Here is a 21,899-nt window from a genome sequence, read left to right on the forward strand (position 1 = left end):
TCTCCTCTTCCTTTTTCTTCTTTCTATTTCTCCCCAATAAGAAGCTTGCATCTCCTAAATTTATGTAGCTTGCTTTTACTTGCTGATTAAATTTGTGCCCCCCCCATTATATACACCTTTGATCCTCATTCACAAGAATTTTTAAAAACATACTTGGACTGAGTGAGTTGTGGGGTGTTTTAATCACCAGATAAATTCTACTATATATTAAGGGTCAGCAGAAGATTAGGGCTGTGATTAGGGTTAGGCCTAGGAAGAGGTTTAAATGGACACATCTTGTATTTCTTGAACTCACTGTGAATTCCATTGTGACGCAAATGAGGCCAGCCTTCTGAAACCCCAAGTGTGTCATGCCTGCTTCTCAGCATCATGTTTTCTCCCAAAAGAAGCAACACGGGAATTTTTGTTGTCCCGATATGTTACACAGGCTAGGAGAAAAATACACCCCACTTGCAGAATGCAATAAATTTGTTCTGGAAGTTTTTAATCCAGTTGTTTTCTATTTGTTAAAAGGGCAGCAACATCTGTACAGAGCTAGTAGCTGGATCTCCAATAGGATGTTGTTTACATCTGTTCACACAATGCCTACAATTAAAAGAATGCCCCTCTTCCTAAAGGGCTAAATCTAACTTTACCGCCTCAGTGGCTCTGGAGCCAGAAATTGGGAGTTCGATTCCCCATGATCCCTCCTTGACAGGTGTTGGACTAGATGATCCATAGGATCCCTATAGTTCTAAGATGATGATGGTTAAAAGGGAACCACATGAAATGAATATGAAGGGGCTAACATGGAGCAGAAACTTGTTCGAGCATGTAAATTATAACCATCCCATGGTTGGAATGTGCCATAGCATCTCTAGCTCCCAGTTGCATAAGTAGGAGATTGCCTTGTTGAAGAACAAATATTTCATGTGTATCAATATTCCTTTGTACAAAGACCAGTGTGGGGGCTGGGGGGCTACATGTGCTATCGTTGTGCATGTTATTAAAATGAAAAGGATTTGGGCAATTGAGTTTATCTCAGTATTCCAAACTGTCTTGTAAAACTGAATATCAGCCTTTGAAGTCAACCATAAGATTTTTCTGTTTTGCAATTTAAGATATACACATTTCAAATAAAGCAACAACTGATGGGTATATAGGCCACGTACTTGCCTCTTCTACCCCAAAGGTGTCAATTTCCCTCCTGCTCAACCAATATGGCTAGTAATCTGTTGGCTGGGAATTATATGTTTGTGCCTTAAAATATCAATGTCCATAAACTTATTTCATTATAAGTAATATAATAAATTACAAAGCAAACAAAGCTGCTATTTTTTCTTTACCTGACCAATCAAGCTGGAGAATACAAAAACTCCCGTGAAAAAATTCAAAAGCTGAAAGATGATTTCAAACATGGTCACTGGTTCTGGAAGTCCACCAATAGTAATTAACGTTCGAACTGCCCAATAGTAGCATCTTAGGTACCTGTAGATACGAAACAATTATTGATGCCACTATTTTTCCACAAAGATTTAGAATACAAAACACAACTTTCAGATGTGTAATACTTTTTTAAAAAGTACTTTAGGAAAAGTAGCATCTTAATGTCATTTTTCTACAAATCCAGAACAGTAAGCCATGTAATAAACTGAATACAGTTATTTCTGTAGAAAAGGAGCAAAGCATGACTTGTCGCTGAAGTCTGGAAAGTATGTTTGGGCCTCCAGCAGTCATCGCTTCAGATTTCCTCTCCTGAAATATGTCAGACATATAAAACTGTTCATGAACACATCAAGAGAGATTATTGATCACTCCATTAAATATATCCTTTCTAAAAAGTTCATTCGAGAGACAGCTTACATGGCTCTCGTTCCGAAAGTCAGAAAATGTCAGGTGTTTTGTCTGTCTCTGGTAATGTCAGATCTGTCAGTGAGACGATGCTAGGACACTATCTGTATGGCTGTTATTCCGACAAGAGACCGGCTTGCTTTAAGGCAGACAATCCTTTCAGCATGAACAATAGGGTGGTTCAGCCTGTGTTACAAAGTGAAAAAATAGGTGAACTTGCATTCAGTCCATGTGTGTGAAAGAGAGGAACTGACTAATCTGCCCATGTTTATGTACACTTTGCCTTAATTTGTTTTTTATTAGAATTTACCAACATGCGCAAAATTCAGCACAATCCAAAAGATTGATGCTAAGACATTACAAAACTGCTGGATAGCTCAGTGTTTTAGGTTATTTGTGCCTCTCGAACAGAGGCCGGACTCAGTGCCCCATAAGGACCCCTCCAGCACTGCAGTCTAAGACAAGAACAACAATGACCATATTGAAGCTTTCACCAGCAGTCATGTTCATCTGCCTCCATGGACATTACTCATCTTTGTTGAGTAGCATTCTTGGAATTGTGTCTGCATCAGCACAACAGACCAGATGCTTGGAGGACAACCCGAGAGCCACTTTTTCCATTTTCATTGGGGTATTTAAAGATATATCACCAATCAGCATCTGCAAGCTGATTATGAATTTTGCATTACAAGGTCTCACCAAGGAAGTTTTTCCCCCACTGCCTGCCACTAAGAAGCATTGCACTTTCTAGTTTTAGTTTGATATATCTATTTCTTCTCTTATGATGGTTTGAGTTATTTTGTGTTTATTTATTGTTCACTTTTAGTTTTTTAACCACCCAGAATAGTGCATTGCACTAATGGGGTGGTATAGAAATAATAAATACTTTAATAAGTACGATAACTTTTAAAGTGGAGTGGGAACTTGCGCTTGGATCTTGCAGATCACCATCCAATACTCTAAACACCATGCCATGCTGGCTGTCATGTTCCATGTTATCCTGTTGCTGAACTTACAGCAATTTGACTTGGCCTCTTTTCCCCAAGCTGCTCTGAACAGTGTCAGCTGCCACTGGAAGTTCCCTTTGCTTACAGCATGTTTATGTATGTCCTTTGCCATATGTAAGAAATCAGCAGAACATCACCATGTGAAGACTCTTAGGGCATAAAGTGTTCCACTTCAATATCAATGTTGCATTGTGTGCAGCAATTGTACTCTTCTGACCCTTTCAGAGCAACTGTTTTTGTTATGGAAAACTGGCCATTCCCTTTCGGTTGGCAGAATTTAAAGTACAAACGACAACTGTGCAGAGAAAGCATAAGAGAATAGTTGAAGTCTCAGAACCACTCCCCTTCACAGTAACTAGCATTTTATATGTTAAAAATCACTTGGGAAGCATTTTAAATAGAAAAATTAAAAATGTATCTTTACTTACAGCTGTGATCAATAGTTACAAACAGAAGAATCAAAGAGAGGTTGCAGTCTCCACATGTGGGAGAAACTGCCTCCTCAAAAGGGACAAAGAAAGAGAAAGAGCAAACAAAAGCAAGCAGGAAGAGGAGGGACAGAAATGCCAGAGGCAGGGAAAAGCACTCTACCAATTGGTTAATGACAAAAAGAGACAGTTGCCTTAGCTTTCGAAAATGCCTTTCCACTAATAAATACCCAACGTTAATTACATGCACCATTGTTATTATCCCAACAGTTTTCTTATGCATGTAATGTTTCTTTTGCACATACCTAATTGGCAAGCTTAATTTATGACATTTGTGCTTTATAAAGGTTTAATTAAGTTCGTGATTAGAGTTGTCATAAGCTCGTAAAACTCCAAAGGAGTAAACAATCACAGCAACAGCATTGATGGTTAGGTGGTTGCATGAAAGGTAAAGGTAAAGGTCCCCCTTGACAATTTTTGTCCAGTCGTGTTCGACTCTAGGGGGCGGTTCTCATCCCCGTTTCCAAGCCATAGAGCCAGCATTTTGTCTGAAGACAATCTTCAGTGGTCACATGGCCAGTGCGACGTAGACACGGAACGCTGTTACCTTCCCACCGAGGTGGTCCCTATTGATCTACTTGCATTTGCATGCTTTCGAACCGCTAGGTTGGCGGGAGCTGGGACACGCGAAGGGTGCTCACTCTGTCGCGTGGATTCGATCTTACGACTGCTTGGTCTTCTGACCCTGCAGCACAGGCTTCTGCAGTTTAGCCCACAGCGCCACCATGCACTGGTGTTAAGTTTCCTTATTTATTAATATTTTTGCATCTATGTTTTTTGCTTTTTGACAGAGAGTTGGTAGTCTGGATGACAATATTTCAGTACAAATGGATATCAATGTCAATAAACACAAAAAGCAACCACCCATGAAAGATTTTCTTGCAGTCAAGATAGGGAGGGGGTAGGGTTGACTACACCATATAAATGAACTTACATGTTTCCTTTGCCATCATAAACCCATTTAGTGCTGCCAAGTCCTTCATACTCTGAGGCCCAATAATATATGCATGCATTAATGTGCAAGATGAACAACAAGTATCCAGTAGTTCGAATGACTCTGAAAAACAAACAAACAGTAGTTTCTGCCATTCCTATGGAACATAAATTTCTGTGCTTGTTTTCCCTTAGGAGACCTTGAGTTTGATCAATAGCAACACTAGCACTGGCACAACAATGACTAATATTGACAGAGTGAGAAAATCTTCTGTCTTCCCTTTATCCAAAGGCAAAATGAATCGTTTTGTTGCAATAACTGGTGCAGAGGCGCTCTTGAAGTATGTTTCCCCTAGATACTGAAGCTAGCTAATTCATTTCAGCCAGCCAAGAGTATTTGCAGAACGATGCAAATTCCTTTGTCATTTTTTTGCTTCACAAAGCAGAGGCCATTACATGACACCAGAAATCAGTGCCTTGGGCAAGTATTCCACACATGGGGATTTCCCTGTACACACAAGGTTGTGCTATTTGGCAAGAAATCTTTCTTGTGATTGGCAGTTGTGTAATAGATAACCTGACAAATTGGGTAACCACTCATACAAGTACAACATTAGTTGCTAAAGAGGGAAAACAAAAGAAACACAAGACATTTGTGTACTCTTCTTTTGCAAGCATGAATTCTTTGTGTTTAAGGGGAGGACTTTCAGCCATCACCAAAAGAACATGAATTACATTCAAGTGAGCCTCTTTTGTGTTTTAGGTCATTTGTTTAGACACGAAAGGCCCATCCCTAATTGAACTCCCTATGAGATATTGGCACTGAATATGAACATTTGCTATTTATTTAGAATTTTCCCTCTAGCCTTTCCCTAAGGGTCAGGGTGGTTAATGAGACAAACCTTCTGTCACTCCCACAAGACCCTGATGAATTAGATGCTTGTAATTACAATCATCATCATCATGTACTGACAAGTCAGTTCTGACTTATGGTGACCCTTTTCAGGGGTTTACCATTCCCTTCTTCTGGGGACACCCTGGGGCTGTGCCACTTACCTTACAGCCTGGCCCTACTCACAGGAGGCACAGTGGGGAATCAAATGCTCAACCCCTAGCTCCATAACCAGATACCTAAATCACTGAGCTATGTTCGTAATCCCCCCCAAAATCAACTCCCCCCAAAAAGGCAAAAAAAGAAGAGGGAAGGGTAATTTTAAAGATGGCAAACTGAGGCTGAAGAAAATTTACTTACATAATGTGACTTATTAAGCTGAAGTACTGTGTCATGACAAAATGAAACTAGAGCACATATAGTCATACCTGTAGATATATGCTTTATCCAGGATTCCTTCTAACCGGTCATTGAATTCAAAGAATGTGAGATGCTAAATGTAAATCAAGACAGAGAAGAAACAACTTTATCTTTAATTACACAATGGTTCATCATTTTTGACACTGTCCATTTTCTGCACTACAGCAGAATGCTTCATTTCAAAATGATCATTTTGCTCAACTGGCAACAGTAAAACCCCAACAGCTTGACATTTTAAATATTCTTTTTCTAAGGTCTGGTTTATGGAGGATACCATTCTATTTAGCAGATCAGTGATTCAATGAATTATGATAACAGTGATATTTTACTCAGTCAACCAGTTTCTTCCCCATAGACAGTGTTAAGTTTCCTTATTTATTAATATTTTTGCATCTATGTTTTTTGCTTTATGACAGAGAGTTGTTAGTCTGGATGACAATATTTCAGTACAAATGGATATCAGTGTCAATAAACACAAAAAATAAGTTAGAAAAATCAAAAAGTTGTGGTGGGGCCACTAGGGGACGTATCAAGCCGATTCTGTTTAAATTACATTGGCTATCAGTTGCTGCCTGGGCCCAATTCAAAGTGCTTGTTTTGACCTATAAACCCCTAAACGGCTTGGGCCCTGGATACCTGAAGGACCGCCTCCTTTCATATGAGCCTACCCGGCAGTTAAGATCTAGCCAGGGGGCCCTTTTGAAAGAGCCATCCCTCAAGGAGGTAAGAGGGATGGTTTGTAGAGAAAGGGCCTTTTTGGCAGCTGCCCCCGGACTATGGAATGCCCTCCCGACTGACTATGGAACACACTCCAGAGGGAGATTCATCTGGCATTGACACTGATGACATTTTGGCACCAGGTCAAAACCCTCCTGTTCCAAAAGGCTTTTAACTGAAATAATATCAACTGTGGGTCCTGATGGCAATTTTTAGAGTATATATTTTAATTGTATTTTAATTGTTTTATCTTTTTTATTATATTTTAATTTTTGTAAGCCGCCCAGAGACCTTTGGGTAGAGTGGGCAGCATATAAGTTAAATAAATAAATAAATAAATTTTCAAAGTAAGATTTGTTTGTATTCTCGACAGTTTTCACAGCCTTCATCCGATGGTTGTTGTACGTTTTCTGGGCTGTTTGGCCGTGTTTTGGAGGTTTTTCTTCCTAATGTTTCACTCTGTGGCCAGCATCTTCAGAGGACAGGAGTTGGACAAAGTTCTAACTCCTGTCCTCTGAAGATGCCGGCCACAGAGACTGGTGAAACGTTAGGAAGAAAAACCTCCAGAACACAGTCAAACCGCCTGAAAAACCGACAATAACCATAAGATTTGTGTGGCGATCCCCTCTGAAGCCTCTATTCCCCAGGCCTTCACGAGGTTCTCGCTCTTCTTCCTTCTTCACTGCCACCAGGTATTACTGCTTTAATACCAATCAAGGAGACATGTGTGCTTTCAAAACTTAAGTCATTTATTTGATCAGGGAAGTTAACATCTGATTAATATTCAAATGGTAAATCACAGGTTGCTAATCACTTGTATTTGCATCAGTTCTACTTTGACTTTAAATCTCTAATAACTCTCTGTACCATTCAGCGTTCTTACAGAGCTCTACCTCACCCTAAGTTCACTTTTAAGTTTCACACTGTCTCTCACTCACAGAATCTCTCTCCATACCCTGTACATCAGCTTTTATATTCAGCCCCCTCCCCCCTTGGCTCCACCTTCCGTCCTCTCATTGGCTCCTACTCCACTGTTCAGCTGTGACGGACAGGTGAGGGCAGGGCTGTTCGTTACAATTTGTTTGATTGTTTTTGTAGCAAAATAACTTAAACACCCAGCTTTTCTTTATGTATTTGGAGTAGAGATGGGGATCTTTATTTTCAACCAATATAGCCGATTTGTCAAATATTCGTCGATACCGTATTCATAAAAATATGAATCTAGATGACTATGGCTGGATAAATATTTCCATGGTTTTATTCATTGATCCATTAATATTTGTATATATTCGTTACCTTTTAGGGGGTCTCTCTGAGCTTGTTGGTGCCAATTAGAAGCTTTAGTGAATCAGATCATGGATTGGCATGTCCGGCAGCCAATAGTGCTGCCAAAAGGTGCTGAGAGGCTGTATATAAGCTTTCCCCCCCCCTCCAGGCATTGCACACTTCAGTTCATGCTCTCTGGAGTGAGAACAGCTGCTGCTGCTGGCTTGCTGTTGCTCTGGTGGTTTGGTTTCACTTTTTGTGGCAGCAAAGCAAACAAACACATCACATATATTTTCACTTATATTTTTCTTCTTCAAAACTATAATTCATAACCATAATAATCATCAACTGTACTGGGAATTTGGGAAGGGATTTTCAGGTAGCTCAGGCTACTTGTTTGTTTGTTCAGTCGTTTAGTCATGTCCGACTCTTCGTGACCCCATGGACCAGAGCACGCCAGGCCCGCCTATCCTCCACCGCCTCCCGGAGTTGTGTCAAATTCATGTTGGTTGCTTCGATGACACTGTCCAACTATCCCATCCTCGGTCGTCCCCTTCTCCTCCTGCTTTCACACTTTCCCAACATCAAAGTCTTTTCCAAGGAGTCTTCTCTTCTCATGAGATGGCCAAAGTACTGGAGCCTCAGCTTCAGGATCTGTCCTTCCAATGAGCACTCGGGGTTGATTTCCTTTAGAATTGATAGGTTTGTTCTCTTTGCAGTCCAGGGAACTCTCAAGAGTCTCCTCCAGCACCACAATTCAAAGGCATCAATTCTTCGGCGGTCAGCTTTCTTTATGGTCCAGCTCTGATTTCCATACAACACTAAAGGAAAAACCATAGCTTTGACTATTCGGACTTTTGTTGGCAAGGTGATGTCTCTGCTTTTTAAGATGCTGTCAAGGTTTGTCATTGCTTTCCTCCCAAGAAGCAGGCGTCTTTAAATTTCGGGGCTGCTGTCTCCATCTGCAGTGATCATGGAGCCCAAGAAAGTAAAATCTGTCACTGCCTCCATATCTTCCCCTTCTATTTCCCAGGATGAAATGGGACCAGTGGCCATGATCTTAGTTTTTTTGATGTTGAGTTTCAGACCGTTTTTTGCACTCTCGTCTTTCACCCTCATTACAAGGTTCTTTAGTTCCTCCTCACTTTCCGCCATCAGAGTGGTATCATCTGCATATCGGAGGTTGTTGATATTTCTTCCTGCAATCTTAATTCCAGCTTGGGATTCCTCCAGTCCAGCCTTCCGCATGATGTATTCTGCATATAAGTTAAATAAGCAGGGTGACAGTATACAGCCTTGTCGTACTCCTTTCCCAATTTTGAACCAATCTGTTGTTCCATATCCAGTTCTAACTGTTGCTTCCTGTCCCACATATAGGTTTCTCAGGAGATGGATAAGGTGGTCAGGCACGCCCATTTCTTTTAGGACTTGCCATAGTTTGCTGTGGTCCACACAGTCAAAGGCTTTCGCATAGTCAATGAAGCAGAAGTAGATGTTTTTCTGGAACTCTCTGGCTTTCTCCATAATCCAGCGCATGTTGGCAATTTGGTCTCGAGTTCCTCTGCCCCTTCGGAATCCCGCTTGTACTTCTGGGAGTTCTCGGTCCACATACTGCTGAAGCCTACCTTGTATGATTTTGAGCATAACCTTGCTGGCGTGTGAGATGAGTGCAATTGTCCGGTAGTTGGAGCATTCTTTGACACTGCCCTTCTTTGGTATTGGGATGTAGACTGATCTTTTCCAGTCCTCTGGCCACTGTTGAGTTTTCCAAACTTGTTGGCATATTGAATGTAGCACCTTAACAGCATCATCCTTTAAGATTTTAAATAGTTCAACTGGAATGCCATCACCTCCACTGGCCTTGTTGTTAGCCAGGCTTTCTAAGGCCCACTTGACCTCACTCTCCAGGATGTCTGGCTCTAGGTCAGCAACTATATTGTCTGGGTTGTCCGGGATATCCAAAACTTTCTGATATAATTCCTCTGTGTATTCTTGCCACCTCTTCTTGATGTCTTCTGCTTCTGTGAGGTCCCTTCCATTTTTCTTTGCAAGAAAGCAAAGTGGCTGTCCAACGAGGCCTTACAAATAGCAGAAAAGAGAAGGGAGACAAAATGCAGGGGAGATAGGGAAAGTTACAGAAAATTGAATGCAGACTTCCAAAGAATAGCAAGGAGAGACAAGAGGGGCTTCTTAAATGAACAATGCAAAGAAATAGAGGAAAACAACAGAAAAGGAAAAACCAGAGATCTATTCAGGAAAATTGGAGATATTAGAGGAAAATTTTGTGCAAAGATGGACATGATAAAAGACAAAAATGGAAGGGACCTCACAGAAGCAGAAGACATCAAGAAGAGGTGGCAAGAATACACAGAGGAATTATATCAGAAAGTTTTGGATATCCCGGACAACCCAGGCTACTTGGAAGCGCTTTTTTCAAACTTTTTTTCTGGAGGCTTGTGTTGTGTGTGTCGTCTTCAGGCAAGTGGAGTCTTGCATCTGAGGCAGAGTGGGTGGGGGAATTTGTTGGTGTGACTTTGTGTGTGTTTATCTTGGCAGGACTACATTACAGTCAACCCTCGACTTACAAATGGCCCTACATACAGACTTTTCGATTTACGAACAGCTCCATTGGCAAAAATTGGCATCGATCTGCAAGCAAAGCTCGGCCTACAAATGAGGTTGAGGCTCCGTTCACAACTCAGTGCCATATTTTGCCAACAGAGCCGTTTGTAAATGGCTCCCTGCAAAAAGCCAGGGAGAAAGGGCTGGAAATTTCCCCCTCTTTCTCCCTGCCTTTTTGCCTTCAGAGCAATCAAAGGGCTTCCTCCGATGTCGGGGGGGAGGTAAGCCCTTTGAGAGCTCCGAAGGTGCTGATCGCGGCAGTGGGGACCCCCAGGGAGGTCTCCCAGGGCTTGCCCACCACCATGGGAGACCTCCCTGGGGGTCCCCGCCACCGCAGTCGGTGACTTCGGAGCTCTCAAAGGGCTTTCCCCCTGACATCAAAGGAAACCGTTTGAGACCCCTGAAGCCAAAAAGGCAGGGAGAAAGGGTAGGAAATTGGAATTTCCAGCGGTTTCCCCCTGCTTTTTTGCCTTTTGAAATGCTGGAATGGATTAACACCGTTCCCCTGCATTTCAATGGGAAATGGTACTTCGACTTATGAACTTTTCGACGTACGAACGTCGTTCCAACACGGATTAAGTTCATAAGTCGAGGTACCACTGTATTCAATCAGTTTTCAAAAGTTTACTTTTGGACTTGAGAGGCACAGTGGGTGGGTGGGTGGTGTAGCTGGATCAATCATTTTTTCTCATTTTCCCTAAAATGAAATTGGTGTGACTTGTCTGTCCGTGCATGTCTCTGATTGAGACTTAGCTGGCAGGGCTTTTCTTTTTGGATTTTTTTGGCTTTTCATTCAGACACAGTGGGTTGGGGGTATTTTTACTAATTACATTATATTATATGTTTAGGTAGGGAGGTCACATATTAGTAAAAGAATTAGTCCACCACTCCATCATTCAAAATTAGATGATGATGATGATGACGACAATGATGACGATGATGATGATGATGATGATGATGATGATGATGATGATGATGATTATTATTATTATTATTATTATTAGTTTAGTTTAGTTTAGTTTAGTTTAGTTTAGTTGGTTTGGTAGGTAGGCAGTAGAAAATGAAGGGAATTCTTCACAGCCAATCCAGGGGGAAGATGGCTATGAAATTATGTAGGCTAGGCAGTGGCAGCATGTTCACCCTGAGTAACTGCCATCAGTAGCACCTTGCAGTCGGACCCTATTCTCCTGCTGTTGCTGCTGCTTTGACAACCTCAGTTGCCTCCTGGGGACAAACTTAAGTAACTTTGCAGGCAAATGTGATGTTGCAGAAGAAGACCAGCATCTCTTGTGGCTGCCTTTTGCCTCAGTGCCCTGATGGGGTCAAAAAGTCTGCTTTCTGGCTGCAAACTTCCTCAGTGCCTGATGGAGCAAAAAGTCAGCGATGTTGCTGGCCATTTGAACAATTTCCGAATCCTGCAGCTCATTCCACTTGGGCTATATTCCAAAAAATCTCTCTGCTCTGCCCCACCCAAAGCCTGTCTGGGAATGGCCTCATCGCCCCATCGCCCGGCTTCAGACTGCAGAGCTCAACAGCGTTAGAGCTGTTTAAAGTGCAGATGAATCGACGGATCGATTCATCGAAGAATATTCGTATATTCGTATTCGATCTGTTAATCTTGACAAATAACGGATCAAAACGAATCACCATTTTTAAAATTTGTCCCTATCTCTTATTTGGAGATCTGCCCCCTACTATCATTCCTGTATGAGAGCCACAATACATGTTTGAAAGTCGTGATTTCTGTCCCAAGAATCAGGGCAAAATAGGTAATCTCCTCTTACCTTCACCATCTTGTTTGCTCTGAATATTGCATTATATCCAAACACAACATATAAGACGTCAAATGGCATTACTGATAACATGTCAAGCTGTTGAAGAAAACAGTTCAGTTAAAAGGCTTGATTAATACTCATGTGCTTTAAAACTGTGCAGACTTGATTCTTCCAGTTTGTGAGAGGGAAGACACCAATGTACATCAAATAATGGTTGCAATTGTCTGTACATCCACTTCAACACAAAGTACCTATGGAAATTATAGCGAATAAATGTACAATGATTTTGCCATGGTTGCTCATTTTTGCAACAGGGTGTCTCTAGGTGCTGAGATTCACTTTTGTGTAATTGACAAGAATATTTAGAGTATTTCTTATATCCTTAGACAAAAAACTCCAGCTGATCTGCCCCAGAGTAAAAGCTATGGCCAGCATGAGCTAAGATGTCTTTGTAGCTCCAAACCAACAATCTATTCAGATTACTTTCCATGTTAAAATTTTCATTCTGCAGAATAATTCCTTTTGATCAAACTAAAATGCAGAGAGGGCTTTAAGAGTACAGGAGATGGTCAAACACAGTTGCCATTTTAATAGTTCATGACAAGTTATTAGAGGCAGCACACAGATTAAGTGGGGGCACCTCATCACAAATGTTGGGGAGGATATGCTCTAACCACAACTTGTAGATGTAAGCCAAAATGAAATGTGTCTTGCTGTGATGAGAAACCCCACCTCTGCTAACAAGTTACTATTTGTTAACCTGTCACAACCTACAATCAAAACTCTTGTCTGTTGCTGATATATAGACTCTGGCTTATTTAAACCATGCAGAACGTGACACCCGAGGCCACAACTATGGCTTGTCCCTAACTTAATTTTTCCAGATGTGAAGTGGAACTGGCATAAGGGAGGGAAAAAGACACTTGTTTCATCAGCAATAAACAGTGGTTAATACAAAATATGGCTTTCTGCAAGGATACCCTATGAAGTAGTTAAACTGCCTCTGCTCATGATTTGAGTTTGATCTCAGTGCATCCCACGTAGCTGACTCAAGGTTGACTCAGCGTTCCAACCTTCCGTGAGCAGTAAACTGAGTACTCAGCTCACTGGGGGGTGGGAGGTTGCCAGCAGGAGGAGGGGGGATGTGTAGCCTGCATAATTAAATTGTAAACTGCCCAGACAGTGTTTTAGGTACTATGGGGCAATATATAAGCAGCATCATTAGGCCTGTCAGAAAGAATCACGAAACAACCAGCAAAGATGCTTCTGAATAGGTGACTGCAGTAAAAGAGTCAGGATTAGAGATGGTGTTATTCGTATACAAATACAAATACCCTCACACAGGTGGACATAACGAGGGTCCAGACTCCTGGGGCTGGACCGTCCACTCACCCGTCCACTGCCAGCTCCACACTCCCTTCCAATTGCTCCAGAGCTCACGTTCAACTATCCACTCCTGGCAGAAGGAGGGAAAATGAGCCTCCCTGCCAGGCTGATGAGTGGCTAGTTAACCACAAGCTCCAAAGTGATTGGAAGAGAGTGCAGAGCCGGCAGCAGCACCAGATGGGTGAGTGGATGGTCCAGCCCCATGGGGCCAGACCCTCATTATGTCCACCTGTGTGAGGATATTCATATACAAATACAGATATCCCTATCTCTAGTCAGGATTTAGCTCCTTACTGCTCCAGCAAGGTACAGGCCTAGGACAGATCTGTCATTTCCATAATGAGATGGGATCCTAGAATGAAAGATTGATGCTTGATCCTGTGTAAAATCTTAAATCACTAACATCTGAAGTGAATGTTGTTTGTGACCCATTAAGTGACTGCCATATTGAAGAAACTAAATACAAAGAACAACAACAGTTATAGGATAGTCCTGCCCAAAGAGCCATATGGTTGGAACAACTGTTTTGTGTTTTACTAAGCATCCTTAACACAAATCTGTTATCACTTACCCGAAATTTTAATGAATTCCGGTAGAATTTCTTCATTTCCACTTTATCTGTCTGCAGTTAGTAACAGAGAAACAAAGATATTTAGCTACATTCTTGCCAATAATATATTGATAATAACTTTATCTTCCTAGCCACTGAAGTAAAATATGCTACACTTCATAGCAGCCCATGCAACCCCAGAAAACCTCTGTTGAAAAATAATGGAAGTGACATTGCAGAGCCACACTGCAAAGAGGAAATGGTAGATTAAATGAAATGTGCCACCAAGAAACCAGTCCTCCTGTCAGGTGATCCAAGAGAGATTTATTCTAAATGTGATATTATGTTTCCTTGTGTTAATTGAGTAACTGCTGGTTTTTGTCTTGATCCTTTGTGAAGTATTTTGCTTTGACAACTTGCTTAAAGATTCTAATTTCCTGACAGAGCAAGATGGCACTCAACTCCCTCTTGCTCCCTTCTGTAGTTTAAAAAGCACGGGAATCAGCTAGCTATGCGAATTATACCAAAAGCAACTTAGAACACAGGAAAATGAAGCCAATATTATGTGATGCCAACATTGTTACCATAATTTTCCATAGTTAGTCAGATCAGTAGTCAAACCAAGATGGTACTGTCTACCCTGAGAAGCTGCATCTCTCTGCAGTTTCAGACTGGGCTTTCCCTCCAGAATTGCTTGGGACTGAATAGAAGATCATCCACATGGGCAGCATGTGTTCTGTCCTTTATAATGTATCTGGAAGAATTCAAGGTACTGAACTTGGAAAGAGATGCACAGTTCTCACACTGATTAAGTAGGATCAGAAAACAGCTTTCTATGAAGTAAATCGTATGAAACATGACTGAGAAGCTATGTAATAGATGCACAAGCTTTTCAGAATGTTTGTGAGGAGAATTAAAATTTCATGACTCTGGCAAGGAAATCCCATCTTCCCACATCTATAAATGAACTTTTTAAATTGTCAGAGTGAATGTTAAAGGAGGGAGGTATTGTTTAACTGTAATTTTTATTCATTAACAGAATTGTTGCAATTTTTTTAAAGGAACAAATATCAACACCCGCACTTGAGCATTTACTCTAGAGAGGAAGCATAATTTTACACATGTGAATAAACAGGTCTTTGGGAGCTGGATGGCTGTGCTCTCATTAGCATTCAAACTCTCAACATTTCCCCTCTAAAAAATTATCAGATGTTTATTTTTAAATGGCTCTCTCTGGAAAATGCTGCTGCTTCCTTCTCCCAAAGGAAGTTAAACCACAGTCTGAGAAGAAATTACTGTATCTTCATATGTCTACCATTTAGCAGCACCAAAGGCTTAACTGTAGGCATCCTGATTCATTCAGAAAGAACTCCATGCACATTTGCTACCACTGTTTACACTGCTACAGAAAAAGAATACTCTTGTACAGAGGGTTGGCTTCTGTTTGCCCATCAGGAGGCCACCGGTCTCTCAAGGACTGCTGCCACATTTTTGGATTTTCACTTGAAGACTTTGTTTGAGGCCTAGTCAGATATGATGCTCTCTAAATTGAATTTGTTGCATCCAAGGGAAAACTGACATGCTTCTATTACAGTTAACAGAAGAATGCTTTTATGCTAACAGAACTGTGATGACTCTCTTGCAGATGGAAGAGTGATCCAGGGTTATAAGGCACCAATGGGTTCTTCTTTTGGCCCTCAGACAAGATGCAGGGCAGGGGCCACTGCTGAAATAAAAACCAAATTGCAAGGGCAAGGTAGGGAAGACCAAACACTTCAAGTAAACAGTCTTTCCAAAGGTAGCACCTAGAGTTGGATTAACCCTTGGTTTAAGCCTTCGAAAACTATCAATCACTTTGGTATCCAACTAACAGCAGGAAAGAAGTAGATGGATTTTGCTTTGAAAGCACTATACTTTGCTTTTGTAATGCTAGTAGGAAGCACATATTTGTCTGAGACAGAAAACAGACAAGGCTACTAAACCATAGCCATGTTAGGAAGGAGTCCAACACAATGAGATGAGTCAGTATTGCACTGTGCACCTCAACTTTTTGTATAGAATAGATTGTTGGAGGACAGACAGCACAGATAGCATGCATATTTTTTGTGATTTAATTGAGAATTAATAACTGGCCCAAAGAGACCCACTGAGCTTCATTTCTGAATGGAGACTCTCAAATGGCACATTGTGAGAGCTATAGTTCAGAAGAATCACTGATCAAGTGACTGTTCCGTGTCACATCCTCCCAGCTTTTACTTACGATTATATCTCCACCTTTCACAAATTGCACTCGGGGCTGAAATAACAACAGATCACAGAGGTAGCAGATGTCACATATGAGGTCTACCATACTCCAGTATATCATGTTGCTTTCTGTGTGAACTGGGAATGTTATTCGGAATGGGATGAGCCAGCAGTTCCAGTTATAAGCAAGTGTAACGCAGAACAACCATCCTATATAGCGGCGATCTGGAAAAGAAAATATGCAAATCTATTTGAAATGTGGATTTGAAATTTGACAATGCACTGTTAGAATCCTGTTCCATAAATTACAGCTGGCCTAAGGGAAATGGTATCACTGGCAGGAAGGGATCCCTAGACCGTTACAGAAGCACCTGTATTCATAATGAAGTGTACCGCTCACCTGTGTACGCATCTATACTGTCTGGGAGGGCAAGTTTCTTCAGATAGTGTTTCATGGGCGGCCTCTTGAATTTGCAGCACAGCATGTCACAGTAATGTTCCTCCTCAGGTTTTACTTCTTCTGCTTTTTTCTCTTCCTCTTTTTTCTCTTCCTTCTTCTCTTCTTTCGGCGGAGGGGCTGGGGCTGTCTTTTTAGGTGCTAGGTAAAGTTTCCAAAAAGGAAGTGTTTAATGCATGTTTCTCAATCATACCAAGAGCACCAAAGCTACCGCAAATTCTGTACAAGGAAAGGCTTTCCTCCACGATCTTTATTACTAACTGCCGACAATATTTACACTGCTTCAGCAAAATTGTCAGAAAGAAAAAGATTAAAATTTATGATCCATATCTGCCTGTGTAATGATATCAGTGCTGTCTGTGAGAGACGCAATGTCTTTCCTATTCTCTCCAATAAGTAGCCTGCACAGAAACTGCTTTTTTAAACTAACAGCATTGATAATTGTAAACAACAGTGATCGGAGGGGGGCAGGGTTCACTATGAGCCTGGTCTGCCATTGCTGGGAATGTTTCATGCCAGCTTTCGGAATCCTGTACAAATTTACTTTGAAGTAAATCTTACTGAATTCTGACAGACCATATCTCCTCAGAAGTATGTAGGCTTATTTCTTTAACACAATCACCAAAGGAATGATGACTATAGGTTGGAAAATCACATTCCTTCTGGAATCTGCTGTCTAGATAGTGTCACTTTACAATACAGCTGACACCAGTTATATAATGTTTGTATATAATTGCTAATGTTAGGAGCATGTCAGACCAACAGGTCATCATGTGTGGATTCAAAACGCATTTATGGAAGTAAATCAGATTCACTTAAATTTCTACCATAATTTGCAAAATTTTTCTCACAAATGTGCATGCATGCATAAGTGTGTAAGAACACATGGACACAGCCTTCAGCTCAGCAACATTCAAATATACAGACACAGAACACAGACACGCATAGAGGGAGCCTTGGTCTCTCGCACTAACACACAGACTCCATACATGGCCATGTAGAAAAAGACGATTTAAAATGCAAACATCTCCATTTGCTCCAGCTTCCACTACTCTTTGTTTTCAGATTTTACATGTATTATGTAGATATGTATAAACGTCTCTCTCTCTCTCTTTTTTAACTATAACATAAACATAAAATACATAAACCAAAATACAAGAATGGCCAACATTAAAGATTCTTTTAAAGGGTTGAGGTTTTGGAAAGAAATTTAGGGGGATAATAGACCAATTATATGCGGAGAATACTTCTACAGTAATTGTTAATGATGGGATGACAGAACAGATAGCTCTAGGCCGAGGTGCCAGACAAGGTTGTCCTCTTTCTCCAGTTCTGTTTTGTTTGATTATTGAAATGCTAGCAAATGTAATAAGGAATGACGATTTAATTGAAAGTATGGGTGAAAATAATAAAATAAAGATTAATTTATTTGCTGATGATTTATGGTGAAAAACCCATTGGAAAGTATACACAGATTTAAAATCCATTTGGAAAATTTTGGAAAAATAACTGGATTACATGTAAATTGGCAAACATCTGAAATAATGTTGTTTAACCATAATAAATTAGAAGAAAGGTTTGTTGATAAATATGATTTTAAGATATGTAAATCAGTTAAATATTTAGATATAGATTTAGTAAAAGATACTCAAAAATAAAGGAATATAATTATAATAAACTAAAATGAGGTATTAAAAAGAAATGTAATATAGTAATTAAAAACTTTCTTGGTCTGTAAGGATTGCACTGATAAAAACGAAGATTTTACCAAAAATTAATTTTTTATTTAGAATGTTACCAATACAGTTAACAGAGGATGATTTTAAATTTTGGCAAGTAATGATGAATAAATATTGTAATGAAGGGAAGAGTGCCAGAATAAACAAAAAGTATTGATATTAAACAAAAAAAAAAGTGGTATAGGCACAGCATACAAAATATATATAAAAATATTATTTGGCTAATCAGTTGAGGTTTATTGGGGAAATTATATATAATCCAGAAAGGTTAATTTGGTGGAAAATGGAATCATCAGAATTACAGGTAGATACTGAAAAATATATATTTGGTATGATTAAGAAATACAAAATAAGTGAAATTAATAACCCATTTTTAAAGACAATGTTAAACAACTGGTATAAATATAGAAAGAATTTATGTCCATTTCACTCTCCATTAGGACTAGTGACTGAAATAGAGAATTTTCCTGTCAATATGAAAGTTTATGCAGAATTATTGAAAGAAAAAACTGATTAGATTAAAAGACTGGTTGAATAAAATGAGATCAAAAGATCAAATGAAACAATCCTTCAGAATAAGAATATTTCATGGTTGAATTATATGCAGCTAGAAAGACAGACTAATGAATGGGTAACAAAATATAATAAAGGTAGAGAATATAAGAAATATGAACAATTTCTATTATCATATAAAGATATTCAGATGACTGATTCCGTAAAGGCTGCAGTGAATAAAATTTATAAATTCCTGCTTGACTTAGAAGAAGAAGAGTGTGAGTAAGAAGGACTGAAGTTAGTGTGGGAACAAGACTTAGGAAAAAGAATGATGAAAAGTGGAGGAAGATGTGGAATATGAGGGTTTTAAGATTCATGTCAGTAAGAGTAAGAGAATTTTTTTTTTCAAATTGGGCTTAAGATGGTATTTAACACCGACAAAATTGAATAAAATTAACACTAGTTATCTGAATGTCTGTTGGAAATGTGAGAAGGAAATTGGTACATACTTTCATATGTGGTGGGAATGTGAAAAAATAAAAAGATTTTGGAAACTAATCTTTAAAGAATTAAATGATATATGTGAAAAAGATATAGAATTTAATCCTGAGATTGCTCTGTTATCAATATTTGAGAATGTGGAATATGATAAGAGGACTAAAGAATTGACTACCAATTTATTAACAGCAGCTAGACTAATGCTAGCTAGCCATTGGAAATCAAAATCTGAATTTTGAATGGATGAATGGTACAATGAAATATGGAATATAGCTATAAATGATAAGCTAACTTGTAACTTAAAGGTTAAGAAAGGAGAGATGAAAAAGAATAATTTTTAATGATATATGGGGCAGATTTTTGGAATATGTGTTAGCAAGAGGAAAAGGGAAAGCTCCAAATCAAGAATCAATGCAGTTCTGGAGAAGAGGACAATAAAAGAAGAAGAAGAAGAATATAGATGGAGGAAGAAGAGGATTATTGCAAGAGGTCCCAACTATGGTGGTGGGGAACACAGTTAATGTATAAGCCTCTCAAGGTGATGTCACAAAGAAACAGGCATATGTGTACGCCTTCCTATGAACAAATCCATGGAGGTCTAGGGGGCTGAAGCTAGTGGAGATGTTTATGTTGAGTGTGGAGGGATTACAGTGAATATGCTGGGCTGTGCTCACTTTTTCCTCTTTTGATGAGTGTACTGAGCATAATCAAAGGTGCACCTGAATATAAGGGTGACCAAGATTATTTTATGATTATTGTTAAGGTGGATAATATCAATAGTGGCACAGGACTGAAAAAGAATATGGAAGTATTTGTATTTCAAATATAAGGCTTCTACTTTTCAAAGCAAATGTATAAAATAGATATATTTCAATCATCTTACCCATCCTATTAAGTATATTTAGCTTCTACTGAAGAACTGATAGCATTCTTAATGAACTGTAGAATAAGCTATACACGAAATCAGAACAAAAATAATTAAGCTCCCAATGTCATGTCATGTTATTTTATCTGTAAGAGTCTCTTTGAGTTTTACATGCAGGCAGACTCTGACTAACCAAATATATGTTTGGTGCAAATTAATGCAAATTGTTGTTGAAGTCTACTGCCTCAGTGATAAAAGACATTATTTGATACTGTCTATGGGCTTAGAAGTCACATTTTCTCTTATTTTCAAAACTGTGTTTTGAGGAACTGAAATTTTCGCTGATGGCATTTATGTTGCTGGATTCCTACTGTCCCTGATCATCGTTCTGATGTATTAAAATGCAAGTGACATTATCTTACAGACCCTGCATCACTGTTATTGTCCTGCTATGTTTTTTCAGATGTATAGCTTCCACTGCACAACTGATCACATGTTGCTCTGTCTGAACTGTTTAGCTCCTCCTTCCTGCTGTAATACCACCCATCTGTTTCCAGGTATTCCAAAATTAGAGCTCTGGGCATTGTATAATATTGCTCTAATCACACCAGGGATGTTGGCAAGCCTTTGGTCCAAGTCCCAAGTGTGAGTCTTTGGTACCAAGTCCCAAGTCCTAAGTTCAAGACCTTACTGAAAACAAGCTTTATTCCCTAGGAAAAAAGGAAGAGGGTGGTAGGTTCCGAGTCATGAGTCCAATCCAAGTCATTGAAAAAACATTGAGTTGAGTCTGCGTCAAGTCACCAGTGTAACTTAAGTCTGACATGACAGTGAGCCCCACAACTCGAGTCCTATCCCTGAATCACACTGTGTGTTTTTAAGCTTAAATTCACTTTGAGGGAGTCAGGGAAAAGGAACACAATATTATCCATGGAAGTGAGAGGAAACCATGCTTTAGGGAAAAAAATCACAGCCGAGCTACCTATCAATGTGGGACAGAGATTCAAATATTTTATATAGTTATTGTTTTGAAAAAGGCGGATTCTGTCATTATGCAGAGCTTCAGGTGGAGGGGCACTGAGGTGGCAAGTGAACCACACTCTTCCTCCTCCTGTTGTCACCCCTACATAGCCCACATTTCTCTGGAGAGCAGTTACTTTGAGCATCTCTCCAGATGCTCTCCAGATGGTTGTTTTTAACCTGCATATGCTGCTGGAGCCATTGATAGCAGTAGTTGAAAGAGAGTTGGTTCCACCAGAGGCAACTCCCTGCCGCAACCTTGAATGTCTGAATCCAAGTAGGAAGTGACAAAAATGAACAGAAAAAACAACTTTGTGCTGAGTAGAAAGAGGGGACCGCTACGTAGGGGAAATTGAGGGAATACTGTGTTTTTGGCAAGAAAGAAAAGAAAAGACCCCTCAGAATCTGCCTGTGGTGCTGCCACTTCTGTATCCACTACCTCCACCATCTCAGGAAATATTTGTAAAAGGAAAGAAGCTGGCCCTTGTTGCTACCAGCTTCTGTTTCCCATTGTTGCCACTTCCTCTTTCTCCTCTTCCATCTTGCTCCTCTGGTGGCATGTGCATCTCCTTGCTAGTTGTATGTGGAGGAGGAGGAGCTGTGGAAAGGAGGAAGGGAGAGAGGCAGGAGGAGATAGGCTTGGCCTGAAGGGATGAGGATCATGCTTTGATTCCCAGTTTGGGGACAAGAGGCCTCTC

The 21,899-nt window shown here is 40.0% G+C and overlaps 1 protein-coding gene across 2 annotated transcripts in view; it reads right to left on the reverse strand.

Moving 5' to 3' along the window:
* CNGB3 (cyclic nucleotide gated channel subunit beta 3) overlaps window positions 1-21,899 on the reverse strand; it is a 73,837-nt gene that overhangs the window by 13,273 nt on the left and 38,665 nt on the right. For both annotated transcript variants that reach the window (XM_072999091.2, XM_072999093.2), the window contains exons 5-11: window positions 16,531-16,728; window positions 16,147-16,355; window positions 13,908-13,958; window positions 11,960-12,046; window positions 5,579-5,643; window positions 4,260-4,382; window positions 1,326-1,467 (exon numbers count right to left, since the gene is read on the reverse strand). In XM_072999091.2, the coding sequence (XP_072855192.2) occupies window positions 1,326-1,467; window positions 4,260-4,382; window positions 5,579-5,643; window positions 11,960-12,046; window positions 13,908-13,958; window positions 16,147-16,355; window positions 16,531-16,728 (875 nt within the window). The remainder of the gene's footprint in view (window positions 1-1,325; window positions 1,468-4,259; window positions 4,383-5,578; window positions 5,644-11,959; window positions 12,047-13,907; window positions 13,959-16,146; window positions 16,356-16,530; window positions 16,729-21,899) is intronic.

Source organism: Pogona vitticeps, chromosome 4, assembly GCF_051106095.1.
Source record: "Pogona vitticeps strain Pit_001003342236 chromosome 4, PviZW2.1, whole genome shotgun sequence".
Lineage (NCBI taxonomy): Eukaryota > Metazoa > Chordata > Lepidosauria > Squamata > Agamidae > Pogona > Pogona vitticeps.